Source organism: Meriones unguiculatus, chromosome 14, assembly GCF_030254825.1.
Source record: "Meriones unguiculatus strain TT.TT164.6M chromosome 14, Bangor_MerUng_6.1, whole genome shotgun sequence".
In the NCBI taxonomy this organism is placed as follows: Eukaryota; Metazoa; Chordata; class Mammalia; order Rodentia; family Muridae; genus Meriones; species Meriones unguiculatus.
The window spans coordinates 20,189,041-20,201,567 of record NC_083361.1 but is presented as its reverse complement, the minus strand read 5'-3'; the positions used below and the strand labels follow the sequence as shown (position 1 = coordinate 20,201,567).

General features: G+C 43.2%; 1 protein-coding gene across 1 annotated transcript; it reads left to right on the top strand.

The window, feature by feature from the left end:
• Nucleotides 1-1,521: 1,521 nt before the first annotated feature.
• Nucleotides 1,522-11,685, top strand: Anks4b (ankyrin repeat and sterile alpha motif domain containing 4B). The gene is made up of 2 exons (XM_021635683.2): nt 1,522-1,732; nt 9,866-11,685. Exons 1-2 carry the CDS (start codon nt 1,569-1,571, stop codon nt 10,944-10,946), a joined length of 1,245 nt encoding a protein of 414 aa, XP_021491358.1. The 5' UTR covers nt 1,522-1,568; the 3' UTR covers nt 10,947-11,685.
• The last annotated feature ends 842 nt before the right edge of the window (nt 11,686-12,527 follow it).

The window sequence follows — 12,527 nt, the reverse complement described above, 5'->3', positions numbered from 1 at the left end:
GTTTATGGTGTGAAGTTCTAATGCGTGTATACAATGATCAAATCACGTGTCTATCACCTAAGATATCATTTCTCTATGCAATTCTCTCCCCTGGCTATTCTGAAATATACTGTCCATTAGTCAACCATGTTTATCATACTGTTCTGTAAAACACTGCAAGTTCAATTTGACAATCCCTTAGAGCTAAATACAAATTATTATTAAACCCAGAAATCCCATGCCTTGCTATATGCCCAAGAGATGTAAAAATATATGTTTACACAGGGGCATGTATGTGACTGTTCTTAATAGCAGTTTTCATCATTACCAAATGGAAGCATCATTAACATCCAACAAGTACAAGCATTAAATCGATAAGGGATATTTGATATTTGATTTAATAAAGGATAATTGACATAGTGGAATATTATTCAACAATTAAAAGGATGAACTTCAAAACATTTCTTTGGAATAAAGGCCCCAAAACTATGTAATGCAAGATTCCAGTCACATGAAATGTTCACAAATGCAACTACATATGGAGAAAATTGATTCCTGGTTTCCTAGGGTTGGGAGTAGGAATTCATTGCTAATAAACACAAAGGATATCTTTTAAAAGTTTCGTTTTTACATTTAATCATTTTACTGAGAGTCTGGGTTGCTATGGGCTCCAGGATTATAGGTTCATGAGGGATGGTTTTAGTACGGAGAACAGATTGCAAAACTGAGTTTCCAGAGAGGGCAATCGGCAAGTGTTTAAATTTACAAGTCTGGCAAAACTAGAAAAATATGAATTTATTAAATGTGCTGCAAATACTCGACAGACAAGAAATAGTGGTGTGTAGGAGGGCGTATGTTGAAGCTGCCTTCTGTGGTTAGGATGACCCACAGCAATCGCCATCATGCAAATGAGGGCAGTCCTGAATGGCTGATATTTGATTCCCAGGGGCCTGTGGTTCTGAGTCGTGCTGGGTTTAGGTTGGCCTCACTCAGTGACGTCATTCTGCAACCAGGAAGTGCTGTTTCATTTTTATGACGCTCTTTCGACCAGGCTTGTTTTGTGACGATTCCTGGAGAGAGATCTGTTTTCTGGCCTGTCCACCAGCCTTCTCTTCACATTATGGTAAAGGTTTCAGAGCTGGAAATTTACTAAAATCTTTCAATTTATACTTCAAATGGCTAAACAAGTCGTACCGATTATACCTCTAAAAAAATGTTCTAAAACACCCCTCCTCCTACAGCAGTGAACTTAAAACAGTTCTGAATCCTCTGAGATTATTTCCTGAATCCTGTGCCTGGGTGAATCAGTATCACATCTGACACTTCGTTAACCGACACAAAGATGAAATGTGCTTCACCACGCTCGCGGCAGACAGGACAGGCCTCAGTGTTCATTGTCATGGCTGGTCCCAAAAGGGAAGGTCCAAGTCCAGGGCTGCAGGCCTTCCTGGCTGCCTCCACCGCGAGGCTGGCGTTGAGCTTTGGCCTGGGGTGACGCACGCTGTCACTGATTAACCAGGCCTGTAAGCCCTGTGCTGCCCGCGCTGCTTAGGGAAACACACCTGGCCAGGCTCGGGTGGACGCAGAAAATGTCTACCCGCTATCACCAAGCAGCGAGTGACAGCTACCTGGAACTTCTGAAGGAGGCCACCAAGCGTGATCTGAATCTCTCGGATGAAGATGGCATGACACCCACGCTCCTGGCCGCCTACCACGGCAACCTCGAGGCCCTAGAAATAATCTGCAGCAGAGGGTGAGTGATTTCTGTCAGGGCAGCCTGGGTGGGGGACGCCTCCCCAGCAGCCTCCCGCGTACGCATGGTGCCCCTTTCTAGGCTCTCCAAGTTGGCTTTTCGAGAAAGAGACAAGACTAAGCTAGGTATGGTTTCTTTCCGTGTTAAAACAGCCATCCGGGAGTCACTCGGCCAGAGGGGAAGGGTGGGGTGGGTATTGTAGGCATTGAACACCATCATGATTGACTCTTTAGAAAGAGATCAGTGTTCTACTTGGTTCAGTCGTTTTGGTTGGGACATGCTTTTATTTTACTTTTTCAGTTGTGTCACTAAAATCGGTCTTTTATGAGCATCCAGTTTTGGTATAAGTCCCTGATTCTTGAATGGAATTTCTGGCTTTACAAGCTATAAAAGGGCCCTTCAGTCCATCTTTATTTATTAGTTTTTTTTTTTCTGGTACACACACACACACACACACACACACACACATACACACACAAACAGCACTCCTTAAATTTAAAATTCAGGTCTTTGCTAACTCTTTTATTCTGCTTATCCTGCCCATTTGCCAGAGGGCTAGTCAGGGTTATTCATTGTGACTTAAGAAGGGGAGAGATGGAGCAAGAGAGAAGGCTGAGGGAGTGATGGGGGAGGGAAAAAGGAGAGTAAGGAAGGAGTAAGGGAGCCAAGTGAATCTAGCACGTATTTAGCACCTGGTAAGTGACAGCCCTCCTTCTCTTCTCCTTCCTTCCTTTCTTTCTTTCTTTCTTTCTTTCTTTCTTTCTTTCTTTCTTTCTTTCTTTCTTTCTTTCTTTCTTTCTTTCTTTTTTCTTTTTCTTTCTTCCTCTGATTCCCTCCTCCTCCTCATCCTTCTTCCTTCTTCCTCTTCCTCCTCTCCTCCTCCTCCTCCTTCTTCACTTTTGGTGCTGTCCAGAGGGAAGCTGATCAACAAAATGTGTGAGTTCCTATTGTGGCAAACAGATTTGAGAGAAAAAGCCAAGCAAGTGGCTTATAGTAGATGTGACAAAGCCTGTTCCAGGGAGAGGGTGGGGTGGAGTTAAGCTGGTATTAGAATGACAAGGAACCGATCAAGAGCTGAAGGAAGCATCTTTCTCCTAAGCACTGTGCACTCCGAGAACGGAAGGTGTTGAGTTGGGCTAGACTTGACCGGCCATAAAACCAGACTATCAGGAGCCCTGAGAAACTGTTAAGGACTTGAATCTCATCCCAAGGGCCAGGAAAGCACACCCTGGGTTTACAAAGGAAGCCATCAGATATATTTATGCTTAGTAATATTATCCTGGTGGTGGTACAGTGGTCACAGAGAACGCCCAGGGACATTCAAGGTGACCTGAGCTAACCGGATGACTGTGGCAATAGGTAGACACAAGGATATTTGAGTGACAGTTTGGATGTTGATTATATAGTGATAGGATGTGGCAAACAAAGGAAGAGTCAACATCTGTGTTTGGATTAAACAGATTATAGATATGGACACCTCATTGAGTTAGGGGACATGTCAGAAAGACTGTGGGCATCCACAGTCTACACTGAATCTTCTGAAAACTTAGGTCTAGATAAATCTTTCTTCTTTTAAGTCAATGTCTCAGTTAATTTTTTACAGTGATGAAGATCTAACACACTCCCTCAGTTTAATTTACAAGGATACCTTAGTTTTATAAACAGCAAATTTATTTCTCAGGTTATCCTCCTGTTGGATACAGATTTATTTTTCTGCTTTGCAGTATTGCAATTAGTCTTCTACATAAATCTTTGTTCATACTTTTTTTTTTGAGTGTAAATTATCAGAACTGACGTTTTTAAATTAGTTGGCATGCACTTGTGCTATGATAACAGACTACCTCAGGTGAGGTAATTTCTAGAGGATAGAATTTATTCTCATAGTTTTACGAGCAGCCAGGAAGTCCAAGATGAAGTTGGCAGGAAGCTCAGTGTCTAGAAAGGCCCAGTCTCTGCTTCCAAGATGGCTCCTTATTGCTGCCACCTCTGAAGGTAGAAAGGCGGAGTCCTTACATCATAGAAGAGACAAAAGAATGGGTTAAAGAAACAAAAAAATAAAAATAAAAGAAAATTCCCTTCCTTGATAAAGAATCCCCTTCACAAGGTGAAAGGCAGGGCTCCTGGTGAGGATAAAAAGTCCAAAGAGTCCAATGCTGAGCAGCCACTGCATTTCCATCTTTGAGAGCTGTGTATCTGCAACCTTGCACTGCTTTTATAATGAGTTCTTCAACACTCATGTATAAAATTGATTTTCAGAGAAGTGGGCGGGAAGAGGGGTGAATGTCAGCATGCCACAGGGCACATGTGGAGGTCAGAGGGCAGCCTCGGGTGTCAGTCCTCTACTTTGCACTGTGTTTGAAAGCGGGTCCCTTGCTGATCACAGGATAGCCCACACACTCTCCTGCCTCTGCCTCTCATCTTGCCAGAGGTGTGCTGGCATTAGAAAAACCTCTTGTGTCCGGCTTTGTATGAATTCCGGGGATAGGAACTCAGGGCCTATGCTCGTACGTCAAGCAATTTACCCACCGACCCATCTCCACAGCCTTCAAAATGCTTTTAAACTTAATGGTATCTTTGTCATATATAGTACAAATATGTTTACAGTTCATATTTTAACAATTGGTAACTTAAGTAGAAATAGGAATATATAATACATTATATATACTTATTGAATGTATGCATCTATAAAATAGATTCTAAGTGCATCTAATCTCTGCTGCATAGTTCTAATTTCAAGGTCGTCATTCATTCAAAAATAGTGGCCGATAAATATCTTCCAATTTTTTTCTTTTGCCCATATGCGCAAGCGCAATTTTTCCTTAAAGAGGCAAGCATACAAGGTGTACTGATAACAGTTTATCCTTATCAATCTGCACTTAAAAGTCGATATGACTACCACTGTTTTTCATGACTACATTATATTCTGTTGTGTGGTTTTTATCACTATGTATTTATTTATTTTAAATTTACAAATAAAAATTGCACAGCCAAGCATGATGATAGTACACACCTATATTCCCCGCACCTGGCAGCGGGAAAGTTGTGAGCCTGATGCCAGTCTGAACTTCATAGCAAGTCCCTGTCTCCGAAACCTTGCTTACATTTTATGACACACAGCACCGTGTTTTAAATACATTTGCATTATGGAATGATTGGATCAAGCTAATTCTATGATGCCATCATTTTTTTGTGATGGGGATATTTAAACTGTATCCTCTTTAACAATTCTCAAGTGTGTAATGAACTTTTCTTAAGTAGTCATCACATTGTAGAACACATTGCTTGAACTTTCCCCCCTTAATGGACATTTTGCACCCTTAAACCTGTATCAGCACTCTTCTCTCTCCACCCCCAACCACCATCTACTCAAGAGACTTCTAGAGCGCCCGTATTGTTAATGTTCCACATTTAAGTGAAATTGTGAGGTATTTGTCTTCTTCTTTATTTGTTTGTTTGGTCTGTTGGTTGGTTTTTCAAGACAGGGTTTCTCTGTGTATCCTTGCCTGCCCTGGACTGGCCTTGAACTCTGGGAGATCTGCCTGCTTTTGCTTCCCTGAGTGATGGGATTAAAGGTGTGTGCCAGCATACCTGGCTTAGTGTTTATTTTTATTTTTTATTTTTTTTGCCTAGCTTGTTTCATTGAGCATAAATGTCCTCTGGGCTCATCCATGTTTCTAAATGCAGGGTAGTCTTATTCTTTAAGGCAAAATAGTGTTCTGGTATGCATATATATGTATGTATAGATAGATGTGTATGTATCTATAATCTTCAGCAGGAACAACCTTATTCGTTCAGCTCTGTCCTTATTCATTCAGCCCTGTCCTTCAAAGTAGAGCAGCGGATTCTGGGATGCCCTGGTGTCAGTCTTGATGCATATCCTGCCAAACAGTCTGAGCCAGATTATGCTTTTCCCAGCATGGTCCTTTCCTCATGATTCCACTGAAACCAAACAACTGATACGTGTCAATCATTTCCTGTTGGACAGGCAGACACCACCAGTGTGTGCTTTTAATGGACATTTCCTTTATTATTGTAAGTGTAAATAATTCCTCTTTTATGTAGAAAAAACAGTTTTGATGGAATTACTGTTTTCTGAGAACAGCTTTACACATACTCAAAATTAACTTCAAAAGAAGAAATTGGAGTAGAACAGATGCCTAGCGTGTTGTAATTTAAGCAAATTACCCACTTAGGGACAATAAGAAGCCCGCTTCAAAAACTATTGCACAAAATTATTGCTTACTAAAAATCAAGGGCAAAATGTGGCTTGTTTTAAAATTGCTTCAGAAAGTTTCTCTTTTGGGAAAAAAATACCAATAGTAGGTTGAATCTGTCGCATATTGGCATTAGATGCAGTCCATCCAACAAAGGGGAGCGGTCTGTAGATGGCCGGGCAGGTAAATGCAGTGATTCCATTAAGAAATATGAGCCAGAAAACTGGGTTTAGCAACATGCACTGGAGTCCTGTGCTGGGGAAGGAGAGACAGGAGGATCTCTGGGCTTCCCAGCCAGTCAGTTGAGCTAATTGGTGAACTCTAGTTTTAGTGAGAAAGAATAAAAACTGCAAATCAATTAAAGAAGACACCCAGGTTAACCTTTGCCCTCTATGTGTATGTTCTGGAGCATGCACACATGTACACACACATATGCACATGTAGATGCACACACACACAAAGAGAAATATGAGTCAAGCATGATGGTGCCTGTAATCCCAGAAATCAGTAGACTGAGGCTGGAGGATTCGGAATTGAAAGCTGGCCTTAGTTGCATAGAAAGGCTCTTTACTAACAAAGACAGGGAGTGGGGAGTACAATTAGGTTTACAAAGATTTCATGAAACTTGACATTTAGAAAAAAAAAAAACAAAACTTAATATCAATTGAAAGGTGTCATTAGGGTTTAGATGCACTAGGAAAACCCACAGATCATCTTCTTGACTGCTTCATTTGTAAATATGGAATTCTGCATTTGAATTTTTCTATAAAGAAGCCCTGCCCCATCTCAGGCATTCTTCCTTGCATCTTAAAAGCATCACTGAAGACCCACTGACAGGAAAAAAAATTCCCTCCATTCTGCCTGAAGTGTACAGATCCAACCCAGACTCTTAACATCCTGCTACTACTGCCCGCTACATCACACCGCCCAGCACCTTCTTCGTCAGCTTCTGCAATCCAAGGAGCATTCAGGCAAATTTAATCAGCGTGTTTTTGTTTATGTCGCAGTCACATCTTGGCTGCTTTCCACTTCCCCTTTGATGTCTGGGGTACTTAAGGGGTCCTTTTAAAACGGTGTTCAGTTAAGTAAATACAGAGTGAAACCACATGGTAGAGTATGAAGAACTGTGCTCCCCAAAGATTCGACCTTGCCAAGGCTGGTAGGAGGGGTCTTCCTTTGATCCAAAATAATTAAATTGGGCTAACTGGCTGGAGCCCTCTTAACAGGGGCTGCCTGACAAAACGGCATTATTTGACGTTTGCTTTCCTTAGATCCGATTTTATTTTCTTTCCTTCCTTTTCCTGTTCCTTACCCATAACTCCATACTGTCTGGTCACACGGATGTACGCTTCCCCAAATGTGATATCACCCATCCTTATCGATGCTCGTGCTGTGCTGTTCTCGGTGGGAAACAGACAGCCAACCTATGGCTGGATCATATGGCTGGCGCACGATGGGCTTTTCTTGGACTTCATTGTGTTTTCCTTTTAAGATTGAGCCAACTTTTTTTTTTTTTTTAATCCATGAAGTTATGGAGTTCAGCCTTGATTTGAAAAGCAGATGTGGTGATGCTGCTGGGGCGCAGGCTGAGCAGCCCCACTACGGCAGTTTCTAGGATCTTGAGCTGTTCTTCGTCTTTGTCGAGAAAGCAAACTGGGCTTCTGGTCACTCGTTTGTCTTCTTTGGGCAGATTTTGAGGTTTCAGCTAGAAACGACAGATGATAAAAGGAGAAAAAAAATGCAGGCTTTCCCTCTTGGGAAAATTAATTAACTGGGCAAATAGAACCTAGCTGCTTGATGAATAAAATAGCACTGCAGATACTTAACTACAAGAATGAGGCTGGTCTGGCGGTTTACACCTGTATTCCTCATATTTGTGACAAGAGGTTCAGCACAAGTTTGATGACAGCTTGAACTGCACGGTGGGTTCCAGACTGTCTGCGATACATAGTAAGATGCTGCCTCAAATATGAATAAATAAATATAAAGAAAGATAGATGGATAGATGGACAGACGAATGGTAAGATGGCTCTGTGGTTAATAGCATTTGCTACTAAGGCTGATGTCTTGAGATTGGTCCCTGGTTTCCACGTGGTGAAAGAGGAGAACTCGCTAATGCAAGTTGCCCTCTGACCTCCATATGCACATGGTGGTACAACTCATATCCAAACATATACATATGGAAAATAATTAAAAACCCCACAAGAGTGTTAGTGGTAGAAATGGCCATGAGAAAAGATAAATCTGAGTATGGAGAAATGATGATAATGTACATTGACTATGCATAGTTTACCAAGCACTGTTCTATGTTATTTATATATGTGTTTAAGTTCACACAAAAACTCTATCAGGGGCATTATTATTATTAATAATAAGCAGTTAAGATAGAAGACTTGTGGCTGCTTAAGAGGACAGGCTGGGTTATATACATGGAAGACTTTCATTCTGACACAGATGGTTAAGCATGGGACAGGCCTGACCCCAGGGATGCTGCCTGTTGGGCTTGGGGCATAACTCTGTGGTAGAACACTTCACAGGCACAGAAGAGGCCCTATGTTATACCCTTAGCACTGCAAAAATAAAAACGGAAGTGTGCTGCCTGCTAGCATCATTCAACACAATTGCACCCTCCAGGGGTCTTTACTCCTCCGATGACAATTAGTTCATGACTGAGACGACCAGGGGTTTACAAGGAGACCAAGTCTGAGTCATCCAATTATAGAATTTCTGGTTGGACCACATTAGCATAGGGAGCCTATGAATCACCTGCAAGATCTTGTCAGGTTCTAGATTCTAACTCAGTATGTCTGGGTTGGGCTCCAAATTCTGCATGTCAATAAAATCATAGGTAATCTGCTGCTGCTGCTGACTGACTGCATGTCTGAGTCAAAACAACTCCTCAAGGTAGAAGCAGTATGGTGCATTATTGTCCTTTGCAAGGGTATGAATCTCTTCTGTTTCTGTCTCAGCCTTCCCAACAGCAGTGGTGAGAGGTTTTTCAACTCACCTCCTTCCTGTCCTTCAGTAAGATCTGTACTTGCATCTCGAGGCCTTGTATCTCAAGAAACTCTTGTTTTCTGGTTGATTTTTGTTTTGCTTTGTTTTCCACTCACGGGAGGGCTGAAGCATTGGCAAGAATCAGTTCTCTCTAAATCCTCAGATAATAAGCTAAATTGTCAGGACAAATGAAAGTCAATTAAACACAGAAAATATCAAAATTCTATAAACGTGTAATTGAGCAAAGCTTATTAAAATATAGTGCTTGCAATTCACCATTTCATAGGTCACTGTTTTGTGTGTGTGTGTGTGTATGCACGCGTGCGCGCTCTGAAGTTACGCGTGTCCACAATATTGTTCTGGTGGAAGTAAAATAACATAGTATTGCATGTGTATTTTAATCTTTGCATCCAGTGAGGTGATACAGTAACATGAAAATTTTCAAGATGGGTAGATTTATATCATTGCAATATTATAAATTAGGGCTTTGATTTTTTTTTTCCATGAACAAGCCAATTGTTAAACACTTACAAGTATGCCATTGGATGATATTGTTCTTGGCTTCAGGGAAACTTATAATTGAGTTCAATTAGAATTAGCCATGGTCCTGTATTTCCTTCTTCTTGGTCATGTGACCCAGTTCTGGCTTAATGTAATATGAAAGTGACTCTGCAAGAAAGATTTTTTTTTTGGGAAGCTTTATTTCTGCTTCTAAAAGGGAGGCATGGGATAGGGATGGCTTTTCCTGTTTCTGGCCATCTGGTAGATCTGGCTGTGACACAGCTAAACTCAGCAGCCATCATATGTCAACGTCAAGGCAGGATAAACATGCATTTTGTTGGTTGTTTTTGTTTTTCTTTATAGACCTCATGTTCAGTGAAAAATATAATTTAACATGCATCTCTCATATTTTCTTTTCTAGTGGGGACCCTGATAAGTGTGACATCTGGGGAAACACCCCTCTGCATTATGCAGCCTCCAATGGCCACACCCACTGCATCACGTTCCTAGTCAACTTTGGTGCCAACATCTTTGCTCTGGATAATGACTTGAAGTCTCCTCTGGATGCTGCAGCCAGCAGGGAGCAGAAAGAATGTGTTGCTCTCCTGGATAAGGCTGCCACCATCCAGAACAACGAGAACCCCAAGAAGGTCACCAGACTGAAGGAGCAGGCTCTGAAGAATGCCAGGAGGCAGATGAAAGAATGCGAACGGCTTCAGGAGAAGCACCAAAACAAGATGGCGCGAACCTATAGCAAGGAGGACTCTGGGACTCTTTCTTCTTCCCATGGTACCTTCTCCAGGTCATCCCTTTCAAATGCTTCTGCTGGGGGATTTGGGTCACTGTCTAAAGGCATTAAAGATACCTTCAAGATAAAATTTAAGAAGAACAAAGACACAGCAGAGCAGGTTGGGAAGGATAGCAGAAACGGGCAGAGGCCAGTGATGGAAGTGTTCAGAGAGGAGGAGGAAGAAGAAGACACGTTTCCAGAAGACTTCAAAGAGAAGCTCCATTTCTCAGGAGACAAAGCGATTCTCAACCGCCCAGGTCTAGGAAGTATCGTTTTTAGAAGGAACAGAGTACTGGGCCTTGAGGACATCTCAGAAAGCAAGAGGGAGTTGGAGTTTAAAATGCCCAGTGAGTTGTTCCAAAGACAAGGAGCAGCAGGAGCTGATGAAGAGGAGGAGGAGAAGGAGGAAGAGGAAGGAGTGGCGAACAGCACTGCAGGTGATCTTCCTTGGGATGAAGAAGAAGTAGAATGGGAGGAAGATGCGGTTGATGCCACTCCGCTGGAAGTGTTCTTGCAATCTCAGCACCTGGAGGAATTCCTTCCCATCTTCATGAGAGAGCAGATTGACCTAGAAGCCCTGATGCTGTGTTCTGATGAGGACCTTCAGAATATCCACATGCAGCTGGGCCCCAGAAAGAAAGTCCTTAATGCCATAGACAAAAGGAAGCAGGTGCTCCGGCAGCCTGGGCAGCTGGTCGACACCAGCCTCTGATGGAGGGCACTGATTAACAGGGTGGTATTAGCATGGCGGTCATGCTAACTATCCCCGGAAGCACCACAGAAGGAACCCTGTACCTGGTCTCTTTCCAATGACAGACCACTGGTCGTAGGAGTTAGGATTTTACAGAGGACCCTCCCCCCCCCAAACAGAGGCCCAGACTCTGGGAGACAGTCAGTGTCCAACTAAACCATTAGTGAGAAAAGCTGGGAGACCTTGGAACAGGGAAATGAGGTATCTCTTCCTGCCTTTGCATTCTGTGTAAACCAAGGGCTCTCACTGGTCTGAAGCCCAAAGCCTAACTTAAACGGATGGATCTAACCTTTTAACAGATGTTTACAAATAGCTATGTTGAGTTTATGACACTTCTGTGTGAGAATCAGGATGGTGTAGCAGGTAGCAGGATGGCAGAAAGAAAACAACAGGTTTGCCCGTTGTGGACTGAATTCTAACGCTCGCGTATAGAAGCCCTAACCCTTAACTGAGTGTTTTTGGAGATGGCGCTTTAAAGATGTGATGAAGGTTAAATGAGGTTATGAGGGCAGGCGCTTAATTCCATATAACTTAAAAGACAAGGAAGACACGCCAAGAGTGTGCTCACACAGGGAGAAAAGAGGCTAGCAGGAAGGCAGCTGTCAACCAGCCAAGGAGAGAGGCCCCCAGGGAAATCAAACTTGACCACAGTTTGGACTTTTGGCCTCCCGAGATGCGAAAATAAACTTACGTTGTTTGAGCCAGTCTGTCTGCAGTGTTCTGTTATGGCAGCCTTGGCTGACAAGGGCAGTGTGTGAACAAGTGGACAGGGAAAGGGAGAGCAAGAGGGATTCAGAAAAACAATGCCTGTCCTATTTCACAATTTCTCTAAGGGTCACGTGCCGTCTGGGACATAAAAAAGGAGAAAAAGGGAACAGTTTTTCGGAAGATTGATGGTAAAAGTGAATGTTGCACGTTGATGCTCACCATGCATGCCTTTACTTGATTGGTGTGCAGGTAGAGCGAACCCTCTGCCACAGTGGCCTGGCCAGACAGCCCCGCCAGGAAGAAGTGATGGAAAAGCATGCAAGAGAGTCCTTGTCAGAGACAGCCCCTGCTCCCCTTGCTGGGCAACCCACAAGAAGACCAAGCTGTCCATCGTGCACATATGTGTTGGGGGCCTAGGTCCAGTTCATATATGTGTTTCAGTCTCTGCAGACACCCCTGGGCCCAGGTTAGTTGCCTCTGTTGGTCTTCTTGTGGAGCTCCTGCTCCCTCTGGGGCCTTCTATCCTTCCTCCCACTCTTCCACAGGCTCCCCGTGCTCTACCCAATGTTTATGAGTCTCAGCGTCTGTTTCAATCTGCTGATGGGTGGGACCTCTCAAGGGACAGCTGTGCTGGGCTCCCGTGTGCAGGCATAACAGAATGGTGTCAGGGGTTGGCTCCCTCCCACGGTGTCGCCAGGCCTTGGTTGGACATTCCCTCAATCTCTGCTGCATCTTTATCTCTACACATCCTATAGGCAGGGTACATATTGTGTGGAAGCTTTTGTAGGTGGGTGGTTGTTCTTCCTTGGAGTCCTGTCTGATTAGGGGGTGGCC

Coding starts and splice junctions, on each gene's coding strand:
- Anks4b (XM_021635683.2), top strand. CDS start 1,569: ATGTCTACCCGCTATCACCAAGCAGCGAGTGACAGCTACCTGGAACTT. Junction 1,733..9,865: donor GAAATAATCTGCAGCAGAGG/GTGAGTGATTTC, acceptor TTTCTTTTCTAG/TGGGGACCCTGATAAGTGTG.